Source organism: Phaethon aethereus (genome assembly GCF_964289735.1).
Source record: "Phaethon aethereus genome assembly, chromosome: 6".
Taxonomy (NCBI): Eukaryota; Metazoa; Chordata; class Aves; order Phaethontiformes; family Phaethontidae; genus Phaethon; species Phaethon aethereus.
The window spans coordinates 40,499,516-40,526,410 of NC_138580.1; the positions used below are offsets into that span (position 1 = coordinate 40,499,516).

General features: G+C 42.9%; 1 protein-coding gene across 3 annotated transcripts in view; it reads left to right on the top strand.

Annotated features, from left to right (window-relative positions):
• UBE2F (ubiquitin conjugating enzyme E2 F (putative)) overlaps positions 1–23,609 on the top strand; it is a gene marked incomplete at both ends in the record, with an annotated part of 86,309 nt that extends 62,700 nt beyond the window's left edge. For all 3 annotated transcript variants that reach the window (XM_082001492.1, XM_082001493.1, XM_082001494.1), the window contains one exon: positions 23,559–23,609. In XM_082001492.1, coding sequence (XP_081857618.1) covers positions 23,559–23,609 — 51 coding nt within the window. The remainder of the gene's footprint in view (positions 1–23,558) is intronic.
• Between the last annotated feature and the right edge of the window lie 3,286 nt (positions 23,610–26,895).

The window sequence follows — 26,895 nt, forward strand, 5'->3', positions numbered from 1 at the left end:
GAGGTCTGCCTGTAGGTAACAAACATAAGAAAGAAACAAATACAGATATGTCTGTAGATCATTAGGCATTCCTTTGGGAATATAGTATTTCCCTCAAAATTGTCCTTCTGCATCAAAAACTGTCATTGCCCAGCATAGCCTCTTCAGTTCTGAAGCCAAGAGGAGCCAGCAACAACTTGAAATTGTAAAAACTTATTTTTCACCAAGAGTGATTTCATCCTTGGTGGGTTTTTGGCTTGTAGGTTGTTTTTTTTTTTACATCAGACACTACTAAATCTGGCTTGTGAAGCACGTTTTCAAAGTGGAAAGGGGTTACTGTTCTTCTGTCTCGCCACAGGTTTTATCAAACACTATAAACCAATCTGCCACACAGACTGGAAGCCCTGTGCTTTCCTTTCTGAGCTACCCTGCGGGGTGCTAAAGACAAAAGCTGGCAGATTTGGCATCTTCCATCTGTGCTGAAGTTTAAAGTAATTTTGCCCTCAGACTGATGATGCCCTCCGACAGTTAAAAAGTCACAGAGCTCGCTGCCTGTGTATCATTTCAGATTTGATCCCTCTAAATAAAGAGTCTTCCAAAATAATGTCATGGCCAGCTGTACTTTTATCTTCCTGGCTTTTTACTTCTCTGTTTATACATAATAGAGACGTAATTACATTTAGGTTTAAGACTACCTTGAAAATCCATTTTCCTGTGTAGATGAAGAAATGCATTTGAAACTAAATAGTGTCTTCAAATTTGGATTCTTCTTGATCTCTTGTCATTGATCACGTTAGTTTTCTTCTATTAGTGTAATTTCATGTGTCAGAAGATTAGTCTGTTTGAAATGTTACTTGATGCATCTGAATGAAAAGCATGATATAAATACATAGATAGATGCTAGCATGTCGCAGGTGTGCTGGATCCTCTAAGCAGACACACAGTAGCACAAAATAAAACTTGAAAATTTGGGGAAAAAAATACTCATCTGTATTTCTTCCTCAGGTCTTCTGGTTTAAAGTAGTTCATTTAACTGATCTTACAGTAATTTCTGTTTCTCTGTCATACCTGCTCTTTATTTTTAACCATTTTTACATCAAAGGCATTTGAGTATGCATTTGAGTACTTAGCTCCTGCAGTGATCCTTCCTGTTCAGAAGAGGTCAGATCTTTTCCCTTGCCACTTCTCCAGAACCATCCCAAAGGTCACAGAAACAGAAAGAGCAGCCGGCACGCGCTCCTTTACAGATCGGTGTCTTCAATGCAGATCAGCACCTTTGCTTGCTGAAACGACTGAGTAATGTGAACTATTGCCCTTCAGTTGAGACACTAGCTAACATCTGTGCTGAAAATGAATGAAGCTCTACAGGAGGTTTCTAATAAATAACTTCCTTTTTTCCCTTACCTCCAAACTGCTTAGGCTCCACTTTTTTGTTTTTATCTTTGGCTTTATGTAGAACTCAAGGATGGAGTAGCTTAGTTCTTTGAGATTTAGGCTGCAGATCCCAAGAGCAGAGGTACCGTGACCGTTGTAGGGAAGGCATCATTTTAGTGCATTAACTTTTCTTGCTTGAAGCATTTGGGTTGGTTCACCTCTTCATAAATGGAGACAGAATGACCTGCAAGAACATTTCTTCCAGCTTTGAGTTAATTGGGTTTGTGTGGCTTGCAGCAACAGCTTTCCTGTGGATGTTCTTCACTGGGTGTTCTGCTTGCTAGATTTAATAGTTAGTAGTTAAATATCTTGAAGTAAATCTGTCAGAGAATTAGAAATATTATCCACTGATCTGTAGTGACTGTTGGTGAATTTGGATGCAAAACAATTTGGCGATAGATACTCGCCAAAGTTGTTCAAGACTTTGTAAAAGACGTTTCAACTTAAAACATTTATACTACATAAAATATTGTAAATAAAATTTCATAGTCCACAGATGCTGCATCTTGTCACTGCACATTTCAGAGGGGGTATTATTTGTGGTAAAAAGGACTAGAAATAGCTCTAAACAAGCATTTTATTTTCCACATAATTACAAATTATGTGAAATAACTGTGTTCCTTTGATAAGTAGTGTTTTTTGAAGAAACTGAAAACAGTTGAAATGGTTTTAGTTTGCAAAGTAGTCAGAAGTCAAATACCAGCTCTGTATTACCCAAGTTTATATCCTCCTTCTATCTGAATGCTTGTTTCTTTATTGGATTGGGTCTGGGCAATGCACTCCAAAGGTTTTTACTGGCAAACGGTTTTTTCTAGTGCTTTCCCCGAGGAATTTTTTTTTTTAAAAGCTCATTTAATTCATTAATGCATTATTTTTAGCCCAATTCTCTTTGTCAAGCTTGTCTCCCTTGCCAACAGTTTCCCATCACAGCCATACACTTTGTTAAACATTTCCAGTTTCCCTATGAAATTTTGTATGCAATCGGTGCTAATGGTATTTGAAGAATTCTGATGATATTTTAATTGTTTAAGCTCAGATGCCTAAAGCTCAGTGATGGCTCAAGACAACTGGAAAATTAGTCTTAGAACAGATAAATTATTTCAAAAACATTTACTTGATGTTTATTTCAGGTGGTCTTTAAAAAAATGTATTTTATTATTATTAATGTATTTGAGCTGGTGCTAGAGGAGCAACCATGCATGAGGTCAGTTGTGCTAGATGCTCTTAAGTGACAAGGAGCAGTTTCTCAGCTACACCTTGCCTGTTTAACTGCAGGACGACATGGTGGGAAGAAGTGATGGAGCATGCAAAAGTGACTTGTGTTGTCACATTGGTAACACGGTACAGAGGGAACACCTTTGCTTTGGTTGTTTCTGAAGGTAGTGTACTGGAGTCTGACTGGTTTTTCTTTGCACAGGGAGCAGGGGACATGCTCCTCGGAGTCAAAGCTTTCCTAGAGCTGGCAATACTCTTCCCCCCACTGCAGCAACTGGTAGAGTTGCCATGGGGAAGCAGTAGATCTGACAAGTCGTCACGGCTCCTTTCTGTTTGATGTGGGAAGTTCTTCAGTCCCTTCTACCAGATTTTACTGAAGAGCCTTCTCACTAATTTATCTTTTACACTTCGTTGTAATAAGCTTGACAGTTCTGTTGGGTGGAAATGCTTTTGATTAAAGTGGAAATTTTTGAGTTTGCAGCCTGGCTAAAGAGGCAGTCGTGTTTCTTGGTAGCTCTCTCCTATTCTGTGTTGCACTCGCTGCTTTTTCACTAAGTAGAGTTTCCTGCACGGTCCAAGTGAAGCCCACCAGGTGTTGTGGAAACATCTGTCCAGGTACTCATGTTTAGAAGAAAACACGTGCAGCGACCAGGTGTCCAATCTGGAAATCATCACTACAGCGTGCGTTTTTGCAAGTGGAGGGCTTTGTGAGTTCGGAGTACACAACTATTGCTTTTTGTAGTGTGCGCAGGCTTTTTCCTACTTGTGGGACGTAAGTAGGGATTCAAAAGGTCAGTATGGTTTTGTGGTCCTCCCACCAGCTTTACAAGCTTGCTTGTGCAGGTCAGAATACACTGGAGTCCATCTTTCAAGATGCATCTTTCTTGTTTTTCTTTTAGTTGAATGTCAGGATCTGTACTATAGTCCCTCACTGAAAACATCCAACTGTTAGATGCTTTGAAGTTTTACTAAATTATTTTTAAGGAGTTAAAAAGCAGGCACATTCTTGTATCATTTTCAAATTTTGTTCCCTAAATCCTGGCCAATAACATAATGGTATGACAAACTGAAAGCTGAAAATGTTTTAATAATAAACCCCTGCTTTCATCTGTCAAGCCAACCAAATGGAGAATGTACACTACCAAAGCATTATTTGACAGCTTCTTCAGAATATTGGGAAAGCATCATACTGATTATTGTCAGGGCAGAAGGATCAGATTGGGGTTTGACACTTTGTGGTAGCTTGGAAAACACAACCAAGTCATCCTGTGCATCCAAATGTGCAAAGTGCTGGATGCCCTCACTTTCTCCTTCAATTAAAAAAGAATTTGGAACATTCAGAGTTTTTCAGGTTGGGTCTTTAGTTTTGCATTGATCTCCTAGCAGTGGTCCCACAAAAACTGTCCGTCCTCCGTTTCAGCACGGCACATGAAAAGGTATTAACTATTCCTACAAGTCCCAGGGGTCTAGTGGAGCGTGAATACAGATTACTTGCCGTTCACTCCTGTCTCCTGTGTGCAAGAACAAAGGCTGATCGCGGTAGGGAGACGGATCGCAAGCTGTTAGTGACATGCTGGGTTAACATACCCTAATGTAATTTTGCATAAATGAATGGAGATAAAAACAAAATGTAACTTTGCTGTTACTGGAAGGACATAATATAATATCCAGCTCCAAGGTGATGTAGGTAGCCTGGTATTTTGCTAATTGTGCAGAGAGTTATGAGATTTGGCATGTCACGTTACCAGCCTGTTTCCTGCTGCGTGCTTGTCAGAAACTCGAATTCATGACTGACAGCTCTGTGCTGCTTGCTTGAATTTCTGCCTTCATCCGATTAATTTTGTAATTTATTGAGACAAGAGTAGCTTCCTGCTCTAAAATGACTTGAGGAGCAACAGATGCAGGCACACCTGTCATGCAGAAGCAATGCCAGAGAATTTTGGTATGAAATCATCAAAAAATGGAGTCAAGCAACATTCTCCACCTTGTGTAGAGTGCCTGGTGGTGCTGGCTATTGGTTAAAGGCAGAGATTCCTTACTCACACTCTTCCTCACCCACAGCATGAGCCTCTTGCCAACGTGTTTGTGTATGGTGGCTGATGGCTCACTGGACACAGCGTGAAGGGATAACGTCTGCCAGCATCTTGCTTATTGTGTTTGTAGCTACAAAACCAAGTTTGCATACACGTCAGTCAAGGGAGGGTAGCACACTGAATATTTGTCAAAATAGTCTGAAATTTCATTTGATGACCTGTTGAACATGGTAGATCATCAATGAACAAATTTCTCTGCAATCTCTTTCCAGCACCATGCCAGTCCTGACTTAAATATTACCTTCTTTACCCTTGCATTCATTTTGGCAAAGTAAATGGAGAGAAGTGGGTTGGTTACAGCTGCCAAATGAAGTGTTGTCAGGGAGTGGGTCTTTTCTATGGATTCCAGCCCTGTGTTGGCAGACTTTGGAGGAAACTTCAGCTTGTCATAGTGTACTGACTACCTTGTCAGTAGTGTGAATGTTCAGTAACAAAATCTATAAAGCCAGATTTATTTTTTTTTTCTGGTGTCTAAAAAGAGCTTTATTTCAATAGTAAAACATTTACCGTGTAACCTGCAATTTACTTGCCATGTAATATATTTTATTACTCAGCAGAACCTACAAAAAAGTTACCGCTTTTGAGCCCATGACTTTCTGTTGAGTGTATGGATTGACCATAGCCACCATTCTGATAGATACGCGGTTGTGTGGCCAGCCCTGCCTGTTGGAGTCAGTAGTTGCTACTGTTGACAGCAATTTCAGCAGATTTTGTACTTGTTCTTAGCACTGGAAAAAAATCAGGCTTTCTATGAGTTTAATAGGAACAATTCAACAGCCATGTCTATCTAGGGCCCTTTAATCAAGGATCTCACTGGATTTTCTCATCTGAGGATGTTGTAAGGGTGCTGGCTACTACATGACTTCTTCTCTGATTAGGTAGCACTCTCCACTGTGTCAACTTATGGTCAGGCACTCTAATTTTGTGCTTAGATTACAGGTATTTATCCCGGAGGATTGGGCAATCACTTTTACTGTGTTTTATTGTGATAAATGTGATAGGACGAGAGGAAATGGCTTCAAGTTGCGCCAGGGGAGGTTTAGATTGGATATTGGGGAAAATTTCTTCACGAAGAAGGTGGTCAAACATTGGAACAGGCTGCCCAGGGAGGTGGTGGAGTTGCCATCTCTGGAAGTGTTCAAAAACCATGTGGATGTGGCGCTTCAGGACATGGATTAGGGGACATGGTGGTGCTGGATTAATGGTTGGACTTGATGATCTTGAAGGTCCTTTCCAACCTTAGTGATTCTGTGATTTGGCTGTGACAACAGAAGCACCTTTTAGTGGTGCTGCTGGCCAAAAGAACCTGATGGGGTACATACTCACCAGCAGTGAAGTCTATGGGGACAAGACACCTAACAATTCCTGTAGCTGTAGGTAGCTGGGTTTCTTGCATTACCGCAGTGAAGCACTGATCTAACGCTGCTGGGGTATTAGAATACCACTTAACTAAAAATAAGTTCTTTATAACTTCCAAAGTACTCACAGTACTTGTTGTAGAAAACAAGCTGCTTTTGATTCTTTAGTATCATTGAGCATATGAACCCGTGAGCTGAAATCCCTCTTGAAAAATCAATAGAAATTACATTTAATAGGAGGATGAGGCAGTAAGTCAGTCGGCAGCAAAACCGTGTCGGTCTCTTCTCCCAAGTAACAAGTGGTAGGACAAGAGGAATGGTCTCAGGTTGCACCAGGGGAGGTTTAGATTGGATGTTAGGAAAAATTTCTTCACCAAAAGGGTTGTCAAGCAGCGGAACAGGCTGCCCAGGGACATGGTGGAGTAAATACGCCATCCCTGGAGGGTTTTAAAAGACGTGTAGATGTGGTGCTTAGGGACATGGTTTAGTGATGGACTTGGCAGTGCTATGTTAATGGTTGGACTCAATGATATTAAAGGTCTCTTCCAACCTAAACAATTCTATAATCCTAAACGAGGTTTGGACATATTTTTAATGTTCTGTTTATTTCATATTGTCTGAAAATTCACAGATGTCTGTCTGCAAAGTTTAAATAGGTAGATAATCCTGAAAGATTTAACAGACAACAACAAAGATGATCCTTTGGTTTAAGACTCTTGACTTCCTTCATCAGGAATGAAGATTAGTGTTTCACCGCTGCAAACTTGTTTTTTCTTCCCCTGGCTGCAGTCAAGCCAAGCTTTTCACCTTGTCTTGATTTTTCTTATAATGATTAGCAGTAATTGTAAGTGATTTCATTTTGATATCTTTAATAGTAACCTGAATAAATAAATTTAAAGAAAAATAGGGTGGTTTTTTTTTTTACTTTCAGTGTCATGACGCTGGTTAATGTTGGTTTACAGTAGAATTTGTAGATTTGTTTGACACTTACTTTTGTGTGACTAGAATAGGTTCTGATGTCTATGAATTCAGTTTGATCATCCAGCATTGCAATTTTGAGCACAGTTTCTTGTAGACGGGACTTAAAGTTATACAGCTCAGGGGAGCCCTGAAGCAGACGAGGACACGTTATCATGGTAGGAGGACGTAGTTAGCTCCTCTCACTGCCTAGGTAGCAAGGGGCCATAGATGCTTGGGCATTCTCAGTTCACTCTGAGTCACTGTTAAATTTGAGATCTAATGCCCAGATCTTACTTAGGGCATTTCATCAGTGGAAACAAAGCACAATGACGGAGAGCTTGTCGTGGTTTTGCTACTTTGCAGGTGGGGATGTAGTGATGTAGAGAGGGAAATTATTCACTCTGGGTAGGACAATAAAGTGGTGGGGGTCTGGGCATTCATTTGGATCCTCTTAGTCCTGGATTAATACCCTGGCATTTAAATTGCATTCCTTTCTTATCTTTTCCTTAATTTGACTTGAATGTGTCTCAGTCTTGCTGTAATGTTCCTACACAGACAACCTTTCTGACCTATTTTATCTCTGCTCTGACAAGTTCAGTTTTGAAGGAGTAAAGACAGACCACTTTTCTCTGCTGTGCTGCCCTCCTTACTTGGAGGTGCCAAAGGTTCCTATTATATAGAAAAGCTAAAATGCACAAAGGAAGAAGCAGCCAATTCTGTAATCTAAGCTTGACGTTCTACTTTTTTTATCTGCCTGAAAAATAAATCCTTCTTCTGGTTTTCAGCACTGAGATTGGACTGTGGTTTAAATCAGCGCTGCGCTGGCTGCAATCACTGCTGAGACTTTTGTCCAAGGGTTTTCTTTCTGACATCTTAGAAACTTCAACCCTACAATCAGCCCACTTTTGAGATAAACAGAGTAGAGAACGTTTGGCAAGGGAATCAGCACGAGTCTTAAGCACTGAGTCCCTAACAGTAACTCACTCTCCTGTCTGAATTGGTACAGATAGCCACCCCCCCTTGAGGAGCCACTCTTTGTCACTGCGTAACACTGACAAAAAGAGGCTTCACCTGGGTTTTTGAAACCGTTCTCCTTGTGCTGCTGAGAAGAGAGTTGCTTTTAATGGCTTGGCAGTGGCTCCACATCATTCACTCACCCTTATGATGAGTGGTTACTCATCCATGATATGAATTACTGTATCCTACAGGCAGTCACAGCTATAATTCCTTAGCTGAAAGGAAATTCTCTCTTCTGTGTGATTAAAGTATGTGTATGATTCTCTCTTGTGTATGATTAAATTTGGTGTCCATCTTTTTAAAAATAAAGGCTGCCATCAGGAGAATAATTTCCTGAACAAGGCAGCACAGTACAGAGAGCTACTACAGTAGGTGGAAAGGAAAAAGTTTTTGCCTTGATCATTAGAAGCAATCAATTTAACGTAATTAATGTAAATTATTGTAAGTGGGGAGAGATACAGAACTGCAAGGCACTTCAGGTTTAAAGTAATTTTTTGATTAAAGTTTCCTAGGCTGTAAAAGTATAATTGGGTAGGGGAAGGGGAGGAATCCATCCATATATTATAAGCTAAACAATCTGGTCTTGAACATATTGGAATATGAGATAATAGTAATTGGGTGTAGAACAAAAGAGTTTCTGTGGAGCTGAGAGTAAGGGAATTACTGAGTTGACAAGCCTGACACTTTCCTCCTCCATTCTCAAGACTAAAAATTACATTTTTAACAAAATGTTCCTATGTTTGGTATATCACTGTGGTATGGATAGATGTGTCAACCTCAGTGCCACTATCGTTTTTGAAGGATTTCTGTTTTATATCCTTTCACTTCTCTGATAAAAGTTGGATATTGTTTTGGAGACTGTCATTCTAATATTCTTCTAACAGCAGCAGAGTAATTTTCAGAAATATAAAATGATGGATAATGATGAAACTGAGTAAGGAGACACTGGAAAACTTTGCTAGGCAGCTGGCAGGTGACATAATGTAACTGCAAGTTGAAGGTCTTGATAGAAACATTTATTTGTTCGATCTTGCTTATGTCCAGCATAACCAGGTAAACAGTGATTCAGAATCACATTAGGAGGGCTGTTTGTTCTATAACCATAGTTTTTCCAGCACTTCATCCTTGAGACACTTTCAGAAGGTATTTCACAGAATCATGAAGTCACTGAGGTTGGCAGGGACCTCTAGAGATTGCCTAGTCCAGCCCCTGTGTTCATGGTGGAGTCAGCTGGAGCACATTGCCCAGGACCACGTCCAGTCAGATTTTGAGTGTCTCCAAGGACGGGGACTCCGCAACCTCTCTGGGCAACCTGTTCCCATGTTCCACCACCCTTACAAGTAAAAAAACTTTTCCTAATGCTTAAAAGAAATTTCCTGTATTTCGGTTTGTTCCCATTGCCTCTCACCTTGTCACTGTGCACTGCTGAGAAGAGTCTGGCTCTGTCTTCTTTGCACCCTCCCATACTTATATCTGTTGAGGTCCCCCCAAGCCGCCTCTTCTCCAGACTGAACAGTCGTGGTCAGTCGCTGCTCTGAAATTTGATGGAAATTGATGTCGCAAAATCAAGAAAGGGCTTTAAAAGATATATTCAGCAGGCAAAGATAGCAAAATTTGAGTGCCTCCTTGTATGCTCCAATGTATTAATCATCTTTGTGGCCCTTTGCTAAGCTCACTCCAGGAGGTCCTTATCTCTCTAGTCCTGAAGGAGCCTGGAACTGGGCACAGCACTCCAAATGTGTCTCATCAGGCCTGAGAGGAGTGAAAGGATCACCTCCCTTGACCTGCTGCCAGTGCTCTTCATAGTATAGCCCAGGATGCTAGCAGTTGTCTTTGATGGTTCATGGTCAGCTTGGTCACCACCAGGACACCAAGGTCTTTCTCTGCAAAGCTGCTTGCTACCCAGCTGGCCCCCAGCATGCACTGGTGGATGGCATTGTTGTTATAGAATCTTTGGGTTTGAAGGGACCTTTAAAGGCTGTCTAGTCCAGCCCCCCTGCAGTAAGCAGAGACATCTTCAACTAAAGCAGGTTGCTCGGAGCCTCATCCAACCTGACCTTGAACGTATCCAGGGATGGGGCATCTACCAGCTCTCTGGGCAACCTGTGGATTGGGAGAAATTTCTTCCTTATATTTAATCTAAATCTGTCCTCTTCTAGTTGAAAACCATCACCCCTTGTCCCATGTATTCATTACCCCTTGTATTCATGGGCAAGACTTTGCATTTCCCCTTGAACTTCATGATGTTTCTCTCTGTTCAATTCTCCAGCCTGTCAAGGCCCTTCTGAATGGCAGCACACCTATCTGGTGTATCAGCCACTCCTCCGAGTTCTGTATCATCAGCAAGCTCTGCCCCTTCATCTAGGTCATGAAGAAGTTGAACAGCATTGGCCTCGATATCAACCCCTTGAGTAATGCAGTAGGACTTTGTGCCACTGATCACAACCCCCTGAGCCCAGCTGTTCGGCAGGTTCAGTTTACCTCACCATCCATTCATCAGTTTGTCTTGGAGCATCACTGAAGTGAACCTTTAGCAATTGCTTTGCTTTTTAGTCTTTTTTTGTAAAGGAATAAGGCTTATGCAGTGATGCCATTCACCTGTCCCCTTCCTTCATCCCAGCCTCCCCCTCAATCCTCCGTAGCTGTTGAACACACACATCAGTTTCCATCAAATTTGACAGAGCAGCAGAGTCTTTACATCCAGCTCCCATAACTGTCACAAAAATTGTCATCAGGAGCAAAGAGAGGATGGTCTGTCAGTGAGCCACCAGGAAAGTCTCCCATGCGAGCTTAGCGAGGACATGCTCCAGGTGGGCTGTTGTCTGGCCAATGTGGGTGTGTGCAGCTTGGAGCAGACCATGGACTTTGCCTTTCTCCCACCTGGTGGCAAGGAGACCTGGGTGCAACCCAAAAGGGCTACAGGAGGGTGAGGGAACTGGCATTCTTGCTGGGAGAGAGGAGCTTGTAAAGAGTATCAAGGAAAAGCTGCATTGTGGGGGGAGGAGAGCAGTAATGATGGTCTGCAAATCAGTAGGCAGTCAAATTTTGCTGTCTTTGCTTGCTGAATGTGTCTTCTAAAGCCCTTTCTTGACTTTGCTAGATATTCCCTAGCTGTATGGGTGAAAATGTGTGGCTTGCAAATAAACTCTTGCACACTAAGTGAGACTTTATTCTGGTAAAGAGAATTACCTGCGAGCTGTTCAGACGCCACGGGGAGTCCCATTACTTCATACTGATCATGAGATCTGCATATTTTTACTTGCATTTGTCTTTTTTCCTCTTCCGTATTTAGCCACATTTGAAGTAATTAGTAATCAGACTACTGTATACATTAATTTTTAGAGGATTTTTGCACGACTCTTTTTTTCATTTTCAGTACTGCTGGCTCTTCCTCCAACAATAGAAAGATAGATGCTATTAGGATTGCTTAAGAATTAATTGAGGTCAAGGCTTTGAAGCTACTGTTTCTTTATTTTGCATTATTAATTCTCAAGGTTTACAGAAAGAGTGGCACTGTAAAAGCCATTGTAAGATTGTATACCGTATCATACTAGCTGCTCTGCTTGCATGCATTCTGCTATCCTTTTCATAATGTCTGAACATCTTATTGGATTTACCTCTTATCATTTTCAGTTGTTTTCAATTCACCTCTACTTTCACTCTTCCTTACGATCTTGGAATTATTTGGATGTGAAGTTCATCACGTCACCGTCTCTCTTGCAAGAAATTGTCGTGAAAAAGAAAGTTCCCAAGAGTTTGCTGTGGGATCCAGGGGTATGGCAGAAAAGAGTTTGAGGCAATACAGCTACTTCTTTACCCATAGAAACAGTAAGAAGGGATAGTTTTTAAAACTTAGTAGCATAAGAAATGTTTTGCCAAATGTGGTGGTTGCTACAGTATTTCAGGAACCCCTTGATCTTTGCTGGGTTTTCTGATGCTTCATCTCCAGTTGTGGTATGTCAGGAGATTTCAGGACAGCTCTCTAGACAGTTCTTTCTATGGAATGATCCAATTAATCATTGCAAAAGATATGTACAAAGACATAGCTAAGCTATAAATTAACGTCTTTGCTATCTTTCTCCATTCTCAACTCTCTTGTTTCTTCCTGGTGTCTGTTTATTTTACCAGGGATCTGAGCTGGCTGTCCCAGAGCTTGTAACATTGGTACACCATACTTAAAAGTATGAGTAATTGCTTTGCGGGGTCATAATTACAAACGGTCTCTCTAAGACTTGCAGTGTTCCAAACTGGAGTGCCGATCTCATCTTTCTTTTAAGTGCTACCTTTTTTACTCTAAACACACAGCAAATTTCTCCACCCAGGACAGTCATCTCCATTCCTTTGACCCATTCTGTGTGCATTTTCTCCCACTGCTCTTCCAGAGAGACTCAGAAAGAGCTACCAGGATATATCTGGGCCTCCAGGAACTCCTCAGGCTTTTGATTTGTGATCTGGGTACAAGAATTTAGGATGCAAATGAGTATGTTTTCATCTTCAACTTGTTCAGTGCTGGACTTTGGCAACAACTCAGTTGATGCTGTTGGCTCTTAGCTCAAGGAAGGATGTGCAACAGAAAGGCTATTTAGCACTTGTCAAGACAGGAATATCGTTAGAGCTGACAAGGAGAGGCATGCCCAGATCCTGCTTTCATTATGTTTGCTTCAGGCTGGCTTTGTCAGGCCCTCATTTTTTAGGTTGTTTGCATTGTAGAATATTTGAGGCAATGTATTGCTTACATTGGCGTAGTTTCATCCTTGCTGTGCTGTTTTACTTATGTTTGAGTTTCTCATGGGCTGAGATTTTTGTCCATTGTCTAGTATGAGGTTTTTCACTTAACCTCATTCCCTTGTTTAAATTGATAGCCCTGCACCAGCCCTTGATATTCTGAAGTCTCTTTTCCTAATAGGAAGTAGCTGGTTCTGAACATTTTCTTCAAGAACACTGCTTTTTATTTCTAATGGTACAAAACTGTGATGTGATGAAAGCGTGAGGGTTTTTTTAACCTTCTTCAAGTAAAATAGATATTCAATTCAGTATCCAGGAACAAATGCAAGTTTCTTATTTCTGATTTCTTCTAAAAGGGGTTACAAAACATTGAAGAATCGTTCTAATTAAATGCACCCGCAAAGCGTATCCAAGGAATTGAAGTATATATTCACCTTTGGCCAGAAAAGACTGTCATCTCTGTGTAAGCAAACTTTTTTTCCCTGATTTGTAATGAATCCCACAGTACTCATAACTGATCCAGAACTTGCAGCCTCGCTTGCCTGACGTATGCTGCCACCGCTCAGATGTCAGCTGCTCCACGCACCGTTTTGATTTCATGCCGATGATGGGAACGTGCGCATGTCGCTGCGGCACCTGAAGACGTCAGCAGGGCAATAGCCAACAGTCAGCATGTGCGTCATTTCCGTTGCCTTCCCTAGCCCTCCAGATCTCTGGATTTGGAGGGCTAGGTAAGAAATCAGAACTAGAGCCCCCGCATCTTAATTCTCCTGGAATTCTCTTCAAGCCGCTTGTTTCAGACCACAGGTCTCCAGCCGGTCCGAGTGCCTGTGGACACCACTTTTACGGTTTATGAGTTGGTAAGCGGCAGAAGGAGCTTCTTGAGGGAAGAATTTGATCCATTGCATTAGAAGCTAACCTCAGCTTTCCAAGCTTTTACCACACTGGGAAAGAATTTAGCCCTAAAAGGATTTCAAACTGGATGTGTTTTTTTGGGAAGCTGTTTAATTTTCTTGTGGGGTTTTTATTACTCTCTGATTACAGCTTACTGTCTTATTAAGAACAACAGTACCATCCCAGTCCAAAAACATCTTTTCATAAAAATTTGCCCTGTGAGTCATTGCATTTATTTATCTCCATATTTATCGCAGTAAATCCTTCACTTCCTTTGCACACCCAATCACCCTGTTTGGTGTTTGTTGTTCTCACTGAAATTGTGACAGCCTCAATAGAATACATATTTTGTTTTTCTGCAGTATTCCTGCATTTAGAGAACTGCACTGGGGTTTTTCTTGGATCGCCTCCCCATTTTATGTTCTGTGTCCATGTTACAGCCTTTAAAGCCTTTTCCCAGTGAGTTTAAAGTACATTAAACGGCATGTGCAAATAAGCAACAGCACAGCTAATTGTGCTACAGGAAAAACATTACATTTCTAATGCTAAAAGTATTTATAGAAACCATTATCCATCTTTAATAACACTGATTATGGATGGAGCCTCTTTCAGGTTCAGCAAAGTTGATTAAGCTCTCGCAGATGGTTTGACTTGCTGAGGTAATGACAGAAATGTGGTAAAAATGCAGAAGTTTTAAAGCTTTTGTTTTACGTGCTTTAGGCAAGTAAGTGGCTTTAAAAGGAAAGCTTTTTGCTTTGCATTCTTTAGAAAAATGCATGGCTTTAAAATGGAAACATACAGCAGGTGGTTGAATGCAAACATGGAGTCTGACCTCTTTGAGCCGAGTTCCCCATGTGCCTCGCCTGCCCGGTCAGGCTTGTTTGAACATCATTTGAGTAGAGAATGACTTGCAAAAACCCTCTCGCCAGACACAGGCAGCTCCGATTTCCTCTGCCCTTGCAATTTATCCATTATGATCTCAGATCCCGAGGACATCTCCTCTCTTGGGAACGAGTGGCATCCTCATGGGTGGAAGTGCGTTTGCAGCGCCGGGGAGGTTAACAGTGTAATTGGGATGATTCAGGTAATTTTCTTGAAGGGCTCTCTCTATAACCCTTTCAAACAACTGTATTGACAAGATGGCCACTGTGCCTGGCGCCAGCCTTGGGCTGACCCCAGTAACGTTGGAGGAGCGGGGAGACAAGTGCCTGACATCAGGCACCGAGTGACCGAGCAATCTCCGTGCTCCCTGTTTAATCTGCCAGAAGGTTTTCTTTTGTTTCCAGCAACCTGGGCGAAATCGTGAACCGTCATAAGAAAATTGGTCGCAGTCAGGGCAAAACCCAAGTCATTTGGTGCAGCGGCTGTATGACCAGAGGACTCGCAGAAGGCTCCACCGTCTGCCTCCAGCCAAGCCACTCCGTAAACCAAAGGGCAGATGTGGCAAGGGTGTCAGGACCCGCACTGCATTTGATCCAAGGAATGATTTTCTCTGGGAAGCCGTTTTGCCTGCTTCAGCTGGCTCGGTTCCCTCTCCTTTGCACAAATGGGATTTAGATGTAGTTATCCCTGGCTACCCCGGCAGCTTTCACACCTCCTCTTCCGATAACTTCAGAGAGTGCTTTTTTTCCTTTACCTTTGCTTCACTGGCAAACAACAGAAAGTTTGCAGAAGCATGAGGGAAATGGTTCCTACTTAAGATCTGAGAATCTGTAACAAATGGATGTGCTGCTTCGTGCTCGGCGGGCTAATGCTTCACTCTATCTTTGCAACAAATCTTAGACTTCTCCCCAGGGCAGTGTCCTGGCAGGCAGGTCACTACTTCTCACATCAATTCTGTAACCTACCTGTATGTACAGATACTTTTCAAAAAAAGGTCCAAAACTTAGTGTTTCTCTTCTTCCCCACAATGCTGCTTTTTTCCAAATAGTTGCAGTAAAAACAGCAGTGGTGGTTTTGGGGTGGTGGCTTTTTTTTTTTTTAACCCTGCAGTAAAAATTCCACCATTTTTTCCACCTAGGACTTAGCTACTGAAGAGATCTACTAAAGCGTTTTCTCACCATTTTGCAAAATCAGAATTGCTTGATGTCTAGAAACAGTGTTTAAAGTCTGAAGTAGAGAACACAGGCTGTGAAAATCCATGCAGTTTCGACTGCACCTGCTAGGCACAGGAGCCTGTGGGAGATACCTGTGTATAGGTTCTTCACCCCCTACTCTTCCCTTTCTTCATAGAATTAAAATTTAATTACAGAGCTTGGAAAAGTCTTCAGATGGTATAGGGGCTGAGCTAAATAAAACAGTGACAGGGAAATGATAGCAAGGCAGGAACATGAATTGGAAAAACACCACATACTTGAGATTTTTGTATTACTCAAAGATTTCATTCAGCTCCTTTTTAAATGGGAGTGGGTGTGTGGGTTGATGGGTGTGAATAGTCATTATTTCCTGCAAGATGGAAAAGAAAGAAAAGGTCGCTTTAAATATACTTCATAGGGCTAATGAATAAATCTACCTGATTATTATATCCTCCTCCTGGAGCTGAGTAACGTTCCTGGTGCGCAGAAGATCCCTTTACTAAACTGCACTTTTAAGTAAAACTGCAGGTAAGGTCCTGACAGAAGTTGTTTGGAGTTTAACCTTGGTGATAAGCTTTGGATTAAAATAGTGTTCTGTTAAAATAGCGCTTTTTTATTATCATTACTATTATTATTATTTCATTGTTTTCTTTAACGCAAGGGAGGGAAGGGCAGGAGCAACTGAGTATTCTTGTGATTTTTTTTTTTTTGTCTCTTTGAATTTTACAGTATTGTAAGTCTAAACGACGTGAAGGTGGATCAGAGTTTGTCACAGTATCTGGGTTGTTGTAGTCACGATTGAGGGACAGATGCGATACGCTGCGTGTTTTCGTGCAGGGACTCGCCAGCGTGGCCTTCAAGCCCTTGGGGGCTTGAACACAGCCCTCAAAGAGGGGAGAATAGTCTCTGGTCTCTAACGTACTTGAGGGCAGAAACTGAGGTTAATATTGTGAGTAGGAAGAAGAAAAATTTTGCCAAATACTGCAGTGTGTGAAGTGGTACCGGTACTGGTTATATTAAGGATAATGAGATGAATCTGCTTTGTTTTGGGTTTTTTTTTTTTAATTGTGTAATTCTTATGTATACATTTGTTTTAAATTAAAAAAATAAATTCCTGCGATAAAGTTTCCACTACAACTTTTCCAAACTTCTCTGGTAGCTGTCACGGAGAAGTATTGTGTTTGCTTTGATAACTGAGCAGATCTTCCTTCTTTTTCAGATTAAAATTTAACAGCAGACAAGCAGTTAATCAGTACAACTCAGTGCAGTATAAATTGTTGAAAAAATAGTGTCTTCTCTGTTAGAGGTGCCAAATTGGGTCAAACCCCAGTTTTTGAAAAGTTACCTAGTTCCTGAGTGCGTGCTTCAGTAAGCTTTTACAAATTGTAGACAGTGATTCTCGTCTGGGGTTTTGGGGTGGCCGTTTTCCTTTTGTTTCCATAATTATCTATATATCTTCTCCCAAGTGCTCCTCAAAGATACACAATTTGTCACAAATTACCACTCTGGCCATGTACTGGGGTTGTTTATGCCTTCAGTGTAAAATACTTTGTAGTAACCACTTTTTATAGTCTGCCATATTTTTTTAATCTCATTTCAGTGTGGCATGGTTTTAAGATGAGCAGCTCGTCAGTTGAGACAGAAATGAATTGTTTTAGTATTACATCAGTCAGTATTTTTATTTTTATCTAAAGCTAATGAGATAATGATGTGCTTTTTAATATTTTCTTAATACAAATCATTGCATATATCATGCTGTCTGGTAAGAACATACAGTACAAAGGAAAATCATGAAATCAGTTGTTTGAAATTGATGTCTTTGGCCAGAGTTCTTACTAAAAGCAAATATATGTCCTGAAGTGCCACATCCACATGTTTTTTTTTTTTCTGGAAGTGTTCAAAAAACATGTGGATGTGGCATGGTTTAGGGAACATGGTGGCGCTGGATTAATGGTTGGACTTGATGATCTTGAAGGTCCTTTCCAACCTAGTGATTCTGTGATTCTGTGATATATATATATACACCCTCATATATAGATATTTAAGGTTGGTTGTTAAACGTCTTTGTATAAATACCTTCTTTGTTTAAGGACAAAAATACACCCAGGAGAAGTTCAATGGGATGTATGTTTTAACTTTATGGTCTGTGCTGTAACCCAGTTTTCAGCTAATGATATTATGAAATACATCGTGGTTTTATATTCCATACTTTTCATCCACCGATGGATTTTTGAATTTCCCTTTGATTGATTGTCCCCATATGATTTTCATCAAACGAAGCAGTGATTTGGCCAGCATTACTCATGCAGCAAATACTTCCTGCAGGGCTACTTATGGATCGCTCTTCTCTCCCTTTCACCTCCCCGCAGCTCAGGGCAAAGCTGCTTTGGGTCTGCTCCAAAATTGTAAAAACTCTCCCATTTTAGACGGTTTCTTCTCGTACTTGGATTTGAGAACTGAGCGCCTTCAGAGCTGGGCTTCCACCAGGGTCTTACTTATTCAGGGTGAGGACTGGGATGGGCCAGGGACCTGGAAGGTGGGGCAGCAGGGGACATGCTGCAGCCCAGTGCCTGGGAGCAGTAGGGGTGGCATGTGGGGCAAGGCATCCCTCAGTCCCCACGGAGCTGTGTCCGGGCTCATCTGTACCTCTCGGCATCCAGCTGGAGCTGGGAGAAGACCTGCTGTGCTCTTTTGGAGTATGCTTAGAGTTACGATGCTTTGTTTTGTATACATTTTTATTAGTTTCCTATTCCCAGCTGATCATCATATACCTTTTTTTTCCCCTTAAAGATATGGGGAAGGCATTTGTTGAATCGTATAATCTGATACTTGTAGTGTCCATCCTGTTACTGCGCTGTGTGATGGGATGGCCGTTGTGCAAAGGGGATACTGGCATTGTCTGAGCTTCGACTTCTGCCTACAAGGTCTGCCAAATTCTGCCTAATTTAGGTCCCTGAATCTCGTGACTCGGTTTTGCACCGAGGAAGTCTGTCTCCTGGCTTAGCACCAGGCACTCCACCCTGAACAAGGCAAGGTGGCAGGTACTGCTCCCAGATAGAAACCCAAGCCTCACTCCTCCCCACCACCCAGCACATCTCCAGAGAACCAAGGGCAGTTTTGTCTGCCTCTTACTCCATATATCTTTTATCTTGAAATTTGTGAAGGAAAGACTGTACAGTGAGGTTGATAAACAATGGTAGTTTAAAATTAGATTTCCCCTTGGAAAAGGTGGTATTTCCAGCGCTCACTGATGGCCTGTCAGGGCTTCACAGCTGGCTGAGTCGTTTCGGATGAAGTTTCATGTGTTACAGCGTCAGTGCTTCTGTAGTAAAGTGTCACAGTTAACACTCAGCCCTCTCCCCCTTCATCAGTCTTTAGCCTGACAACTCCGAGACGTGGGCAAGTCCTTCAGTGTAGAGGCAGGCAGCTGTGCCTCCGACCCAGCTAGCAGTGGGACGTGGCCGGCGCCCAGAGGGACGTCATGATGAGCCTTGTGGCAGGAGGATAAATGGTCATTGACGTGAACTGCTCTGATGGTGGGGGATTTCCAGCAGCAAACCTCCTGATTCTTCTGCCTCTCAGCATCAAGACCACGGGAGGTGGTATGCTTTTTCTCATCGGTGTCTGTCTTGGCATCAAGGATGGATGGGGCTCAGGGCACTAATGAAGACTTGGGGGTGGGTACAGTTCTTTGGAGTCTCCTGCAGAAATAATCGGAGAAGGAAGCTCCCTTCAAGTGGGTAGGCTTTGTTTTTTTAATAAGAGTAGGTGTTTTGCACAACTTGCTTTCTGGCCCATCTTTCTAGTAGTCCTACGCTTAGGATCTGTCCTTGAAGGGAAGCTAAGAGAGGGCAAAATGCACTGCTTTATGTCGCAGAGAGTATCAGGACAGGTATGTACTGCATGGCGATGGGTGCTTGCACACGCAACATCCACGTGTCGGGTGAACAGCGCGTCTCCAGATTCACTTCCCATGAAACGAGTCCCTCTTCTTTCCCTTAGCATTCCTAGCAGGATTCTATATGTGCCTCTTTATAATGCAGAATATGTGCTGCTCTGATTTAATTTTTTTGCTTCTGATTATTCAGCACCACCCGAAAACAGATGTGCAGGTAGAAAAGTGCCCCCCGTTAATCAGGAACTGTTAAGCCATACGGCATGTGAAGATGGAATAGTACAGCTACGGGATGAGAACGTGCTGTTCAGCAGCCAGGTTCACATGCTGTGTTACTGTGTTAACATAATCTTGCCAATGCTGTCAGTTCCTTCATCTGGCGAGTCAGCCTAAGTGACGGCATGGATTTCTGGAGCCTTCCTTCTTCGCTGAGGTCCTGCTTCTAAGTCAGTGCCGAGAGCCCATCTTCCCATTTGAAAACCTCGTAAAGTTAGGGGTGAAAAACTGGAGGATGCTCCGAGCTGTCTGTACTGCACTGCTCTTAGATTTTATAGATACAGCGAAGATGCAGTTGGCCCTATTGCGTGTCCAGTGGTATTTCTTAGCTTTGTGCCCAATTTCTTTTAGTGACCTATCTCTCAGAGAAACACAAGCGTAGGAAATAACATGCAATCAAGCCCTCGGTTAATTCATTCGCTTTCCACTACATTGGGGATTGTAACTAAGAGTCTTAGCGACCCTGGATGGTTGTAAAACAAACAAAAAACTACTAGGAAGTGTCGCTGTTTTGGTTATTCTAAAAGATCAATGATATTGCCAAGGTAGGTCTTTGCCTTTTTGTAGCTAGCAGCCTTTTCTTTAGCTCTATACCCCAGTAGCACCATGAGTCCAAAAGGCTTCATTTATCAGGTGCAGTGTTGTGACTGACGTGCTTTGGTGCTGTGACTGCACAAGAACAGGTTGACAGCGAGTGTTGCTGCTGCGAGCGATGGGTCCGTAATACTGAGAACAACCACCGTAACCAGTAAATGAGAGGTTTCCAGCATCGTTTGCCGTTATGAGTAATTATTCTAGTTTGCATCAACGTAGTCCACAATGTATCAGCACTGAAAACAAATGCAAAATGTCACTTTTCTTTTGTTTCTGTGCTGTTTTAACAGACTCGAGGTACCTAGAGATTCTTCTTGCCTGAGGCAGCCTGAGAGCTGGAAACCGCTCTAATAGATGTGTTATTTATAAGTAGTTACTCAAAAACACTTTAACGTGGCACTTGGCTATCGGAACTGTCGTCAAAGGATTGAAGTTGCGTGGTATGTGAAATCTTATTTAAAACGAAGACAGCATTAGCTCTGTAGCATTAGTTTCTCAGCACGCTTGGCGTACGGCTGTACGAGTATGGAAACATGTGTGCTTGCAGCAGAGTTAAGTCACTACGCAGAATATTGCCGTTAGCAGGTGCCATGCTGTGCCAAAATAGCTGCTCCTCCAAGAAGTGCAGGCAGCCTGTCTCATAGGCCTCTAAGGAGGAAAGGGATTTCTGCAGCCCTAAAGAGTTGGTTTCTCTCCGCACCTGGGCTCCTACTGCCCGATGCTGAGGTGTCAAGCATCTTACAGTGATTTCCTGTAATGGATGCTTGTAATTTATGCTCTCAGCTTTTATTTCTTCCAAAGCACAGATCTGTACCTCTCTTGAGAGGAGCCATTAGCGGTGGGTGTTTTTTTCCCTAAAGTGTGCGTTTATACTTTTGTTTCCATGCCTGTGATATTTTTGGCCTTAACCCGTGTTTCAGACTTCTTTGAGATTCAGAGCACTTTGCATATAGTTCATGGACATCTCTCTGATGCACTTTACCAGTTGGAAAACGAAATCACGTTTCTGATGGATCATTCTTTGATTCTTTGATTTTGGACTTTAACCATGAGATAACCTTTATCCTTTTGCCGATAGAAAAACTCACCAGCAGAAAACCAAGCCACCGTAAAAGGGAGCTGATCAGGAGGTGTTTGAAGCATGGTGCAGGGGCCAAGGAAATACTGCTGCATTCCAAGGCTGGCTCTAGCAAAAAGGCTAAATTACTGCTTTATTCTGGTGTGATGTGATGTCCAGCAAATGTTTTAGTGTCACTGTATTGCTAAATCAAACTGGCAGTGCGTAGCTGATCAAGACATGAGGGGAAATTAAAATTTTTTAAATAGAGGAGACACAGCTGATGTAGACAAGATAGAAAGAGGCAAAGTTATCGGGCCGGGCACGACGATGACATTTTAGCTTTGGCTTGCCATATCTTTCAAATTTCAGAATGGGTTACTGCGTGCCCCTGGAAGGGAAGGCAGCTCTCTCCCTGTTTTGAAAACAAGCTTCACAGTTAAAAGCGACTACTCGCTTCTTTTCAGACCTTCTTAGCAGTATCAGTACAAAGTCATGGTGCATATATTGCAGTGCTCAATCTACTGTTATCAAAAAAGTAAAAAAGACGCAATGTTAAGGTCCTTGAATAATGAATGGCCAGTATTTACTGGGGGGGCATTAAACTCACGAACTGCTGCTCTGTCTGTAAACTGCATTTTATTCAGCTCGTTGCCGAGTGGACTGTACCAGAACGCTCAGAACGTACCAGTGCCTTCAAAGGGCGTCATTTTATGCATCTGTAAACCTGGAGCTGACGAGTTATGTTGCTTAGAGCAGGACCATGCCTCGCTGTGACCCCTCAGGTCCTGGCAGTGAGACTTTATGCCCCTCCTAGTGAAAATAGAGCCTTGACTTGGTGGGCAGAGGATTTCAGTGCTTCCATGGCCCCTGCTCTCCAGGCAGCTCCAGCACACCAGGACACTGCACTGAAAACCTCTTCATCTCTTGGGTGTGCTGTTTTCTTTCTTTTTCTTTTATTTTTTAACAGACGTGAGTACATTAATTTCCCAGGTTTTCCAGCTTTATATTCTAACCAGCAGACAAAACTGGGAGGTGGAAATCAAGCAAGCAGCACTTTGCTGTGAACCCCCCACGTGAATCTGGAGCGCAGGCCAGCTGGTGTGTTTGTGTTGTACATATTTAATAACAGGCTGTAAGTGTGTGAGGCAAGGTTCAGGCTCAGAATAACATTACAGGAATGTAGCATCTGTCTGACATCCGGGCTTGGACAAGGATCAAATGAGGAAAGTATGTCAGAATTTCTCTCGCTCAGCATCTCTGTGCTTTATAAAGATAAACTACCAGAAATCTGTGCTTTTCCATAGATACAGAGGTTATATAATAGTGCTGTTACATTTTCTGTGGAGGGCTTGAGGTGTAAGCACGTTTCCTCTGAACCACTTTAACAAACGAGTGACTTGGCCGATGAATTTTTAATTCTCTAGGCTATAATAAATGGGGAGCGGGGGGCAGGAAGCAGTGATTGATTACCTGCGATATTGTGCAGTTACCGGGGGAGGACGGAATGAGTATTTGGGACAGAGCTACCTTCAGGCATGCAGCTTTTGTAACAGTTCCTGCTGTCGCCTTGCCTCTTTTACCCAAAAGAACAGCTTCCCTTCCTTCTCTAAAGCCACGGCCAGATCTTTGCTGTGTGGTACCTGCTGCTCGCTGGGACCCCGTCTCCTGGCACCAGCAACCAGTGAGACAGGCTGTTTGTGGTCTATGTTGGTAGCTGGTGATGGCAAACTCTTTGTTCAGCTCAGTCCCCAGAGGAGACCCCCGGCGGAGCGCGGACGTCTGCTTGCACGGACTCGAGCGGTAGCCTCGGTTCTCATATGCCATGACAGAAACGTGTACTGGGTCTTGGGGAGAGCGGTGGGCCTTCCACCTGATGGAAATTTGACCCTACCGGTGCTAACGGGACTATCCACCACGGCTGCAAGTCCTATGTGAGTCCCTCTCTGACATGCTTGGGGTAATTCTGACTGTGCTTTCCTCTAGGAGGACTTTCGGAATAAAGTTGAAGATTACATTAAGCGCTATGCGAGATGATGAAGGGAGATGGATAGCAGGACCATGGCTTCCACACTAGAGTTGTCCTTAACTTCAACAACAACAAAACCAGCCCGGATTGTACTAGTCCTGTGTCCATGTTGTACTGAAGAAGAAAACTAACTTCATAACTTGTCCATGTTAAAAGAAGAGTTCAGCATAAATACAGCAAGAAATTGTGTATGTTGGTTGAAAAAGTTGTTTGCTTACTTTTAAAAATGTTTACTCTTCTGAACTGTACTGTATATCCTGTTGATGAGATATGCTTGAGAAGTTAAAAGAAATCACTATTGAAATCATAATTACACCTTTTTTTAACTCTTGCCTAGTTTGGAGGGGGGAAGGAAAAAGAAAAACAACCACCAGAAAAGGTGGTGTGGTTTTGGAACGCTTCAAGTTGGCAATAAAATGGTCTCCTGTGAACCAAATCACAATACTGTTGCCTTTGATGAGCAGAAACAATACAAGCTTCTTCCAAAAGTCATTCAAGTAAGGCTTAGAGCTTGCCAGAATGCAAGTGCTAAATGGAATTCTACTTCTGGTATTGAAATTCTTGATGATATTTAATATAAGTACGTTTTTGTCACACGTTTGGAATTTTTACACTGTTATTTTCGGCTCCTGTTTGGCCTACAGGTTTGTTTTTTTGTTTGTTGTGTGAAGTAGTTAAAAGAAATACAGGCTAATCTGTAACTTAAGTAAATGTGTAGTATTAGTAAAATTATATATATATTATATATATTATATATTTCTGTGAAAATTTAATGAAAGGGAGATTTTTTTTTTTTAAGAAATCTGCCTTTGGCTTTCCAATCTGGTTGTGGCGAGGGAGGTTCATCAGACGCCGTTCCATCTGATGAAAGTAAATTCAAGCACCGTTACCTGGAGAACACCTAATTGTGTTCTTCAAACTTCTGCACTGCAAGTGAATGACTAATAACGCAGCCAAGAATAATAATGCACTGCACCCTCTTTTAAACACTTGTGCGCGCCTGGCTTTTTTGGTAATTTGAAAAGATAGGACGCTATAATTGCCTTTTCTGTAAGTAGCTGTGTATCAAACCCCTAGTATGCGCAAGCAGAGATCCTTCAGAAGAGAGTAGCATGTACCTTGGGAATCACTGCGGAGGAAACGCCGCGAGAAGTCTTCTGCCTGTTGTGTGCCGGAGCTCCCCGCTGCTCACCCGCTGACCCAGGCGATGCCGGGGCCTGCCGAGCCGGTGGGGCGTTGGCGTAGCCTCAGAGACCGAAACGCATTTCGCTCGTGGGATCACGCAGAGGAGGTGTGAGGGAACCGATTTCAGCTTTTATAAATAGATAAACCATAGAAATAAATGTTTGTGTGGTTTCATACGGAGCAAGTGTGTGTGTGTAACGCTTGGGCATTGACTGGTGGAGTTTTTTTATCCCTTCGAATGATTATGCTTCATTCTTTCCTCTGCAGACACTGAAGGGAACCAAAATTGCCTCCATCATTAGCATGGCAGAGCTGGGGTGCAAATTTTAAGCAGGGTGCAGCCTTGCTTGTTAAATTATTCCCTGCACTTTTCCCTTACAGCTTCACAGGCTCCTGTACACGTTACTGGAGGTCTAAGAAAGCAGGGCAATGAAACGCAGAGCTTGGCGTGCAGGAGGAGAGCCTTGTCGTGAGCTTCATCTTCGGATAATGTTGCCACTGTGTCTATTTATAAAAAAACATGGATCAGCGTATTACTTTAAGCAGGCAACTGCCATGAGACATTTTTGCTGCCAAAATAGTAATGTCAGGGAAGGTAAGGAATAAAACGCTTACAAAAATAGAAAGGTTGGAAAATGCATCTGGTTCTTGCTATCAAATCAGAAGGATTCTGTTATTTTCAAAGCTGAAAACGCCAAATCAGTTTGCTTTAAGGAAGATGAGTACTCTTTGCTGTAGTGGCACGCTGGTACCCTCATCACCTTCCATCCTTCAGCAAGAGGGTTCAGAGTCCCTGTTTCTTGTGCAGTCACCTGTACCTGCCTCCCTGCTCTTGCCTGGAAGGCACTGCAGGTGCAGCTGGGGCAGAGCAAACACAGGGTGCTGCTGCTGAGCGCTGGGAACGAGCTGTGTCAGGGCATGCAGCAGGCTTGGGGTACCAGCAGCCCCTGCGAGCACACAGCTAGGGCTGCAGTCACCAAAGCCCAGTGCGTTCCTGTAAAATCCCTTCGCCGTGTTTTTGCTTAACTAGAGGAGATGAGCAGGATATTCAAGCTGGGATACTGTTAAATACTGTCACAAGAAGGCTTAAGCATCAGCTTCTGCCCATCCAGACTACACAGCGGAAAAATATGACACCTCATCCTAGAAGAGCTCACAGTCCAGGGAAATAAACGGAATTATTTTTTCCTGAATGCAAAGAGCTGGCAGTTTTTAATAACACATATCTTTTTATATGTATGTATTTGTATAAATGCAACTAATTATACTCTTTCCAGCCACCCTCGATTTCCACCGCTGACCGAAGCCCTAAGCTGGGGTGCCGCCGGGGGCACGGTTGACCACACGTGGCCAAAATGCTCCTACGGAACTGTCACGGGGAGCTCATCCCCATCCTGCACCCCTACAGGCCCCCTGCGATGGTGGAAGGCGGACTATCCTATATGTCCCCAAAGCGTCACCTTCCCCTGCGGCCGGTCAGTGGCTGGAGGCTGGCCAGCATGTGCAGGAATCGGCTTCTGTAACTCCCGTGCAATTTTTGGAACAACCTGCTGCTTCTTCCTTGCAGTTTTTTTTCTTTTTTTTTTAATATCTTTTTATCCAAGGCAGTAGCTGTCTTTCAGAAAGCCTCTTCAGCTCTTCCTGGCTGCAGGGCTGTCTCTGGAGCCCTGACTGCTTGCTGTCAACTAATGCTGATTTTTTAATTGTTTTTTTTAATTCTTCAACTGCTCCTTGACAAAAAAAAAAAGCCCCAAATATCAAAATGGCAAAGGAAAAAAATGCTAGTGTGTCCCAAAAGAGAGGAACAGGAGTCAGGACCAGGCAGCAGGCAGCCTGGCGTGGGCCAGGCTGGGCATCCTGCTGCCCGGCATGTGCAGGGGTTTTTGGGAAATGTGGGCCAGGGGAGACAGTGGCTGAGTCTCCCCAGGGGACCCCTTCCTGAGCCAGCAGGGCTCCGAAGCGGGTCTGGAGTGATTTGGAGCCATTGGGGATGGCGACTCATGCCAGGGTCAGGGTCCCCCCCCAATCCCAGTCCAGTCTCCCACCAAGGGACCCCACTCCTGGACCTTGCCGAAGGGGAGGACACCGACCTGCCCACCCACACTGAGG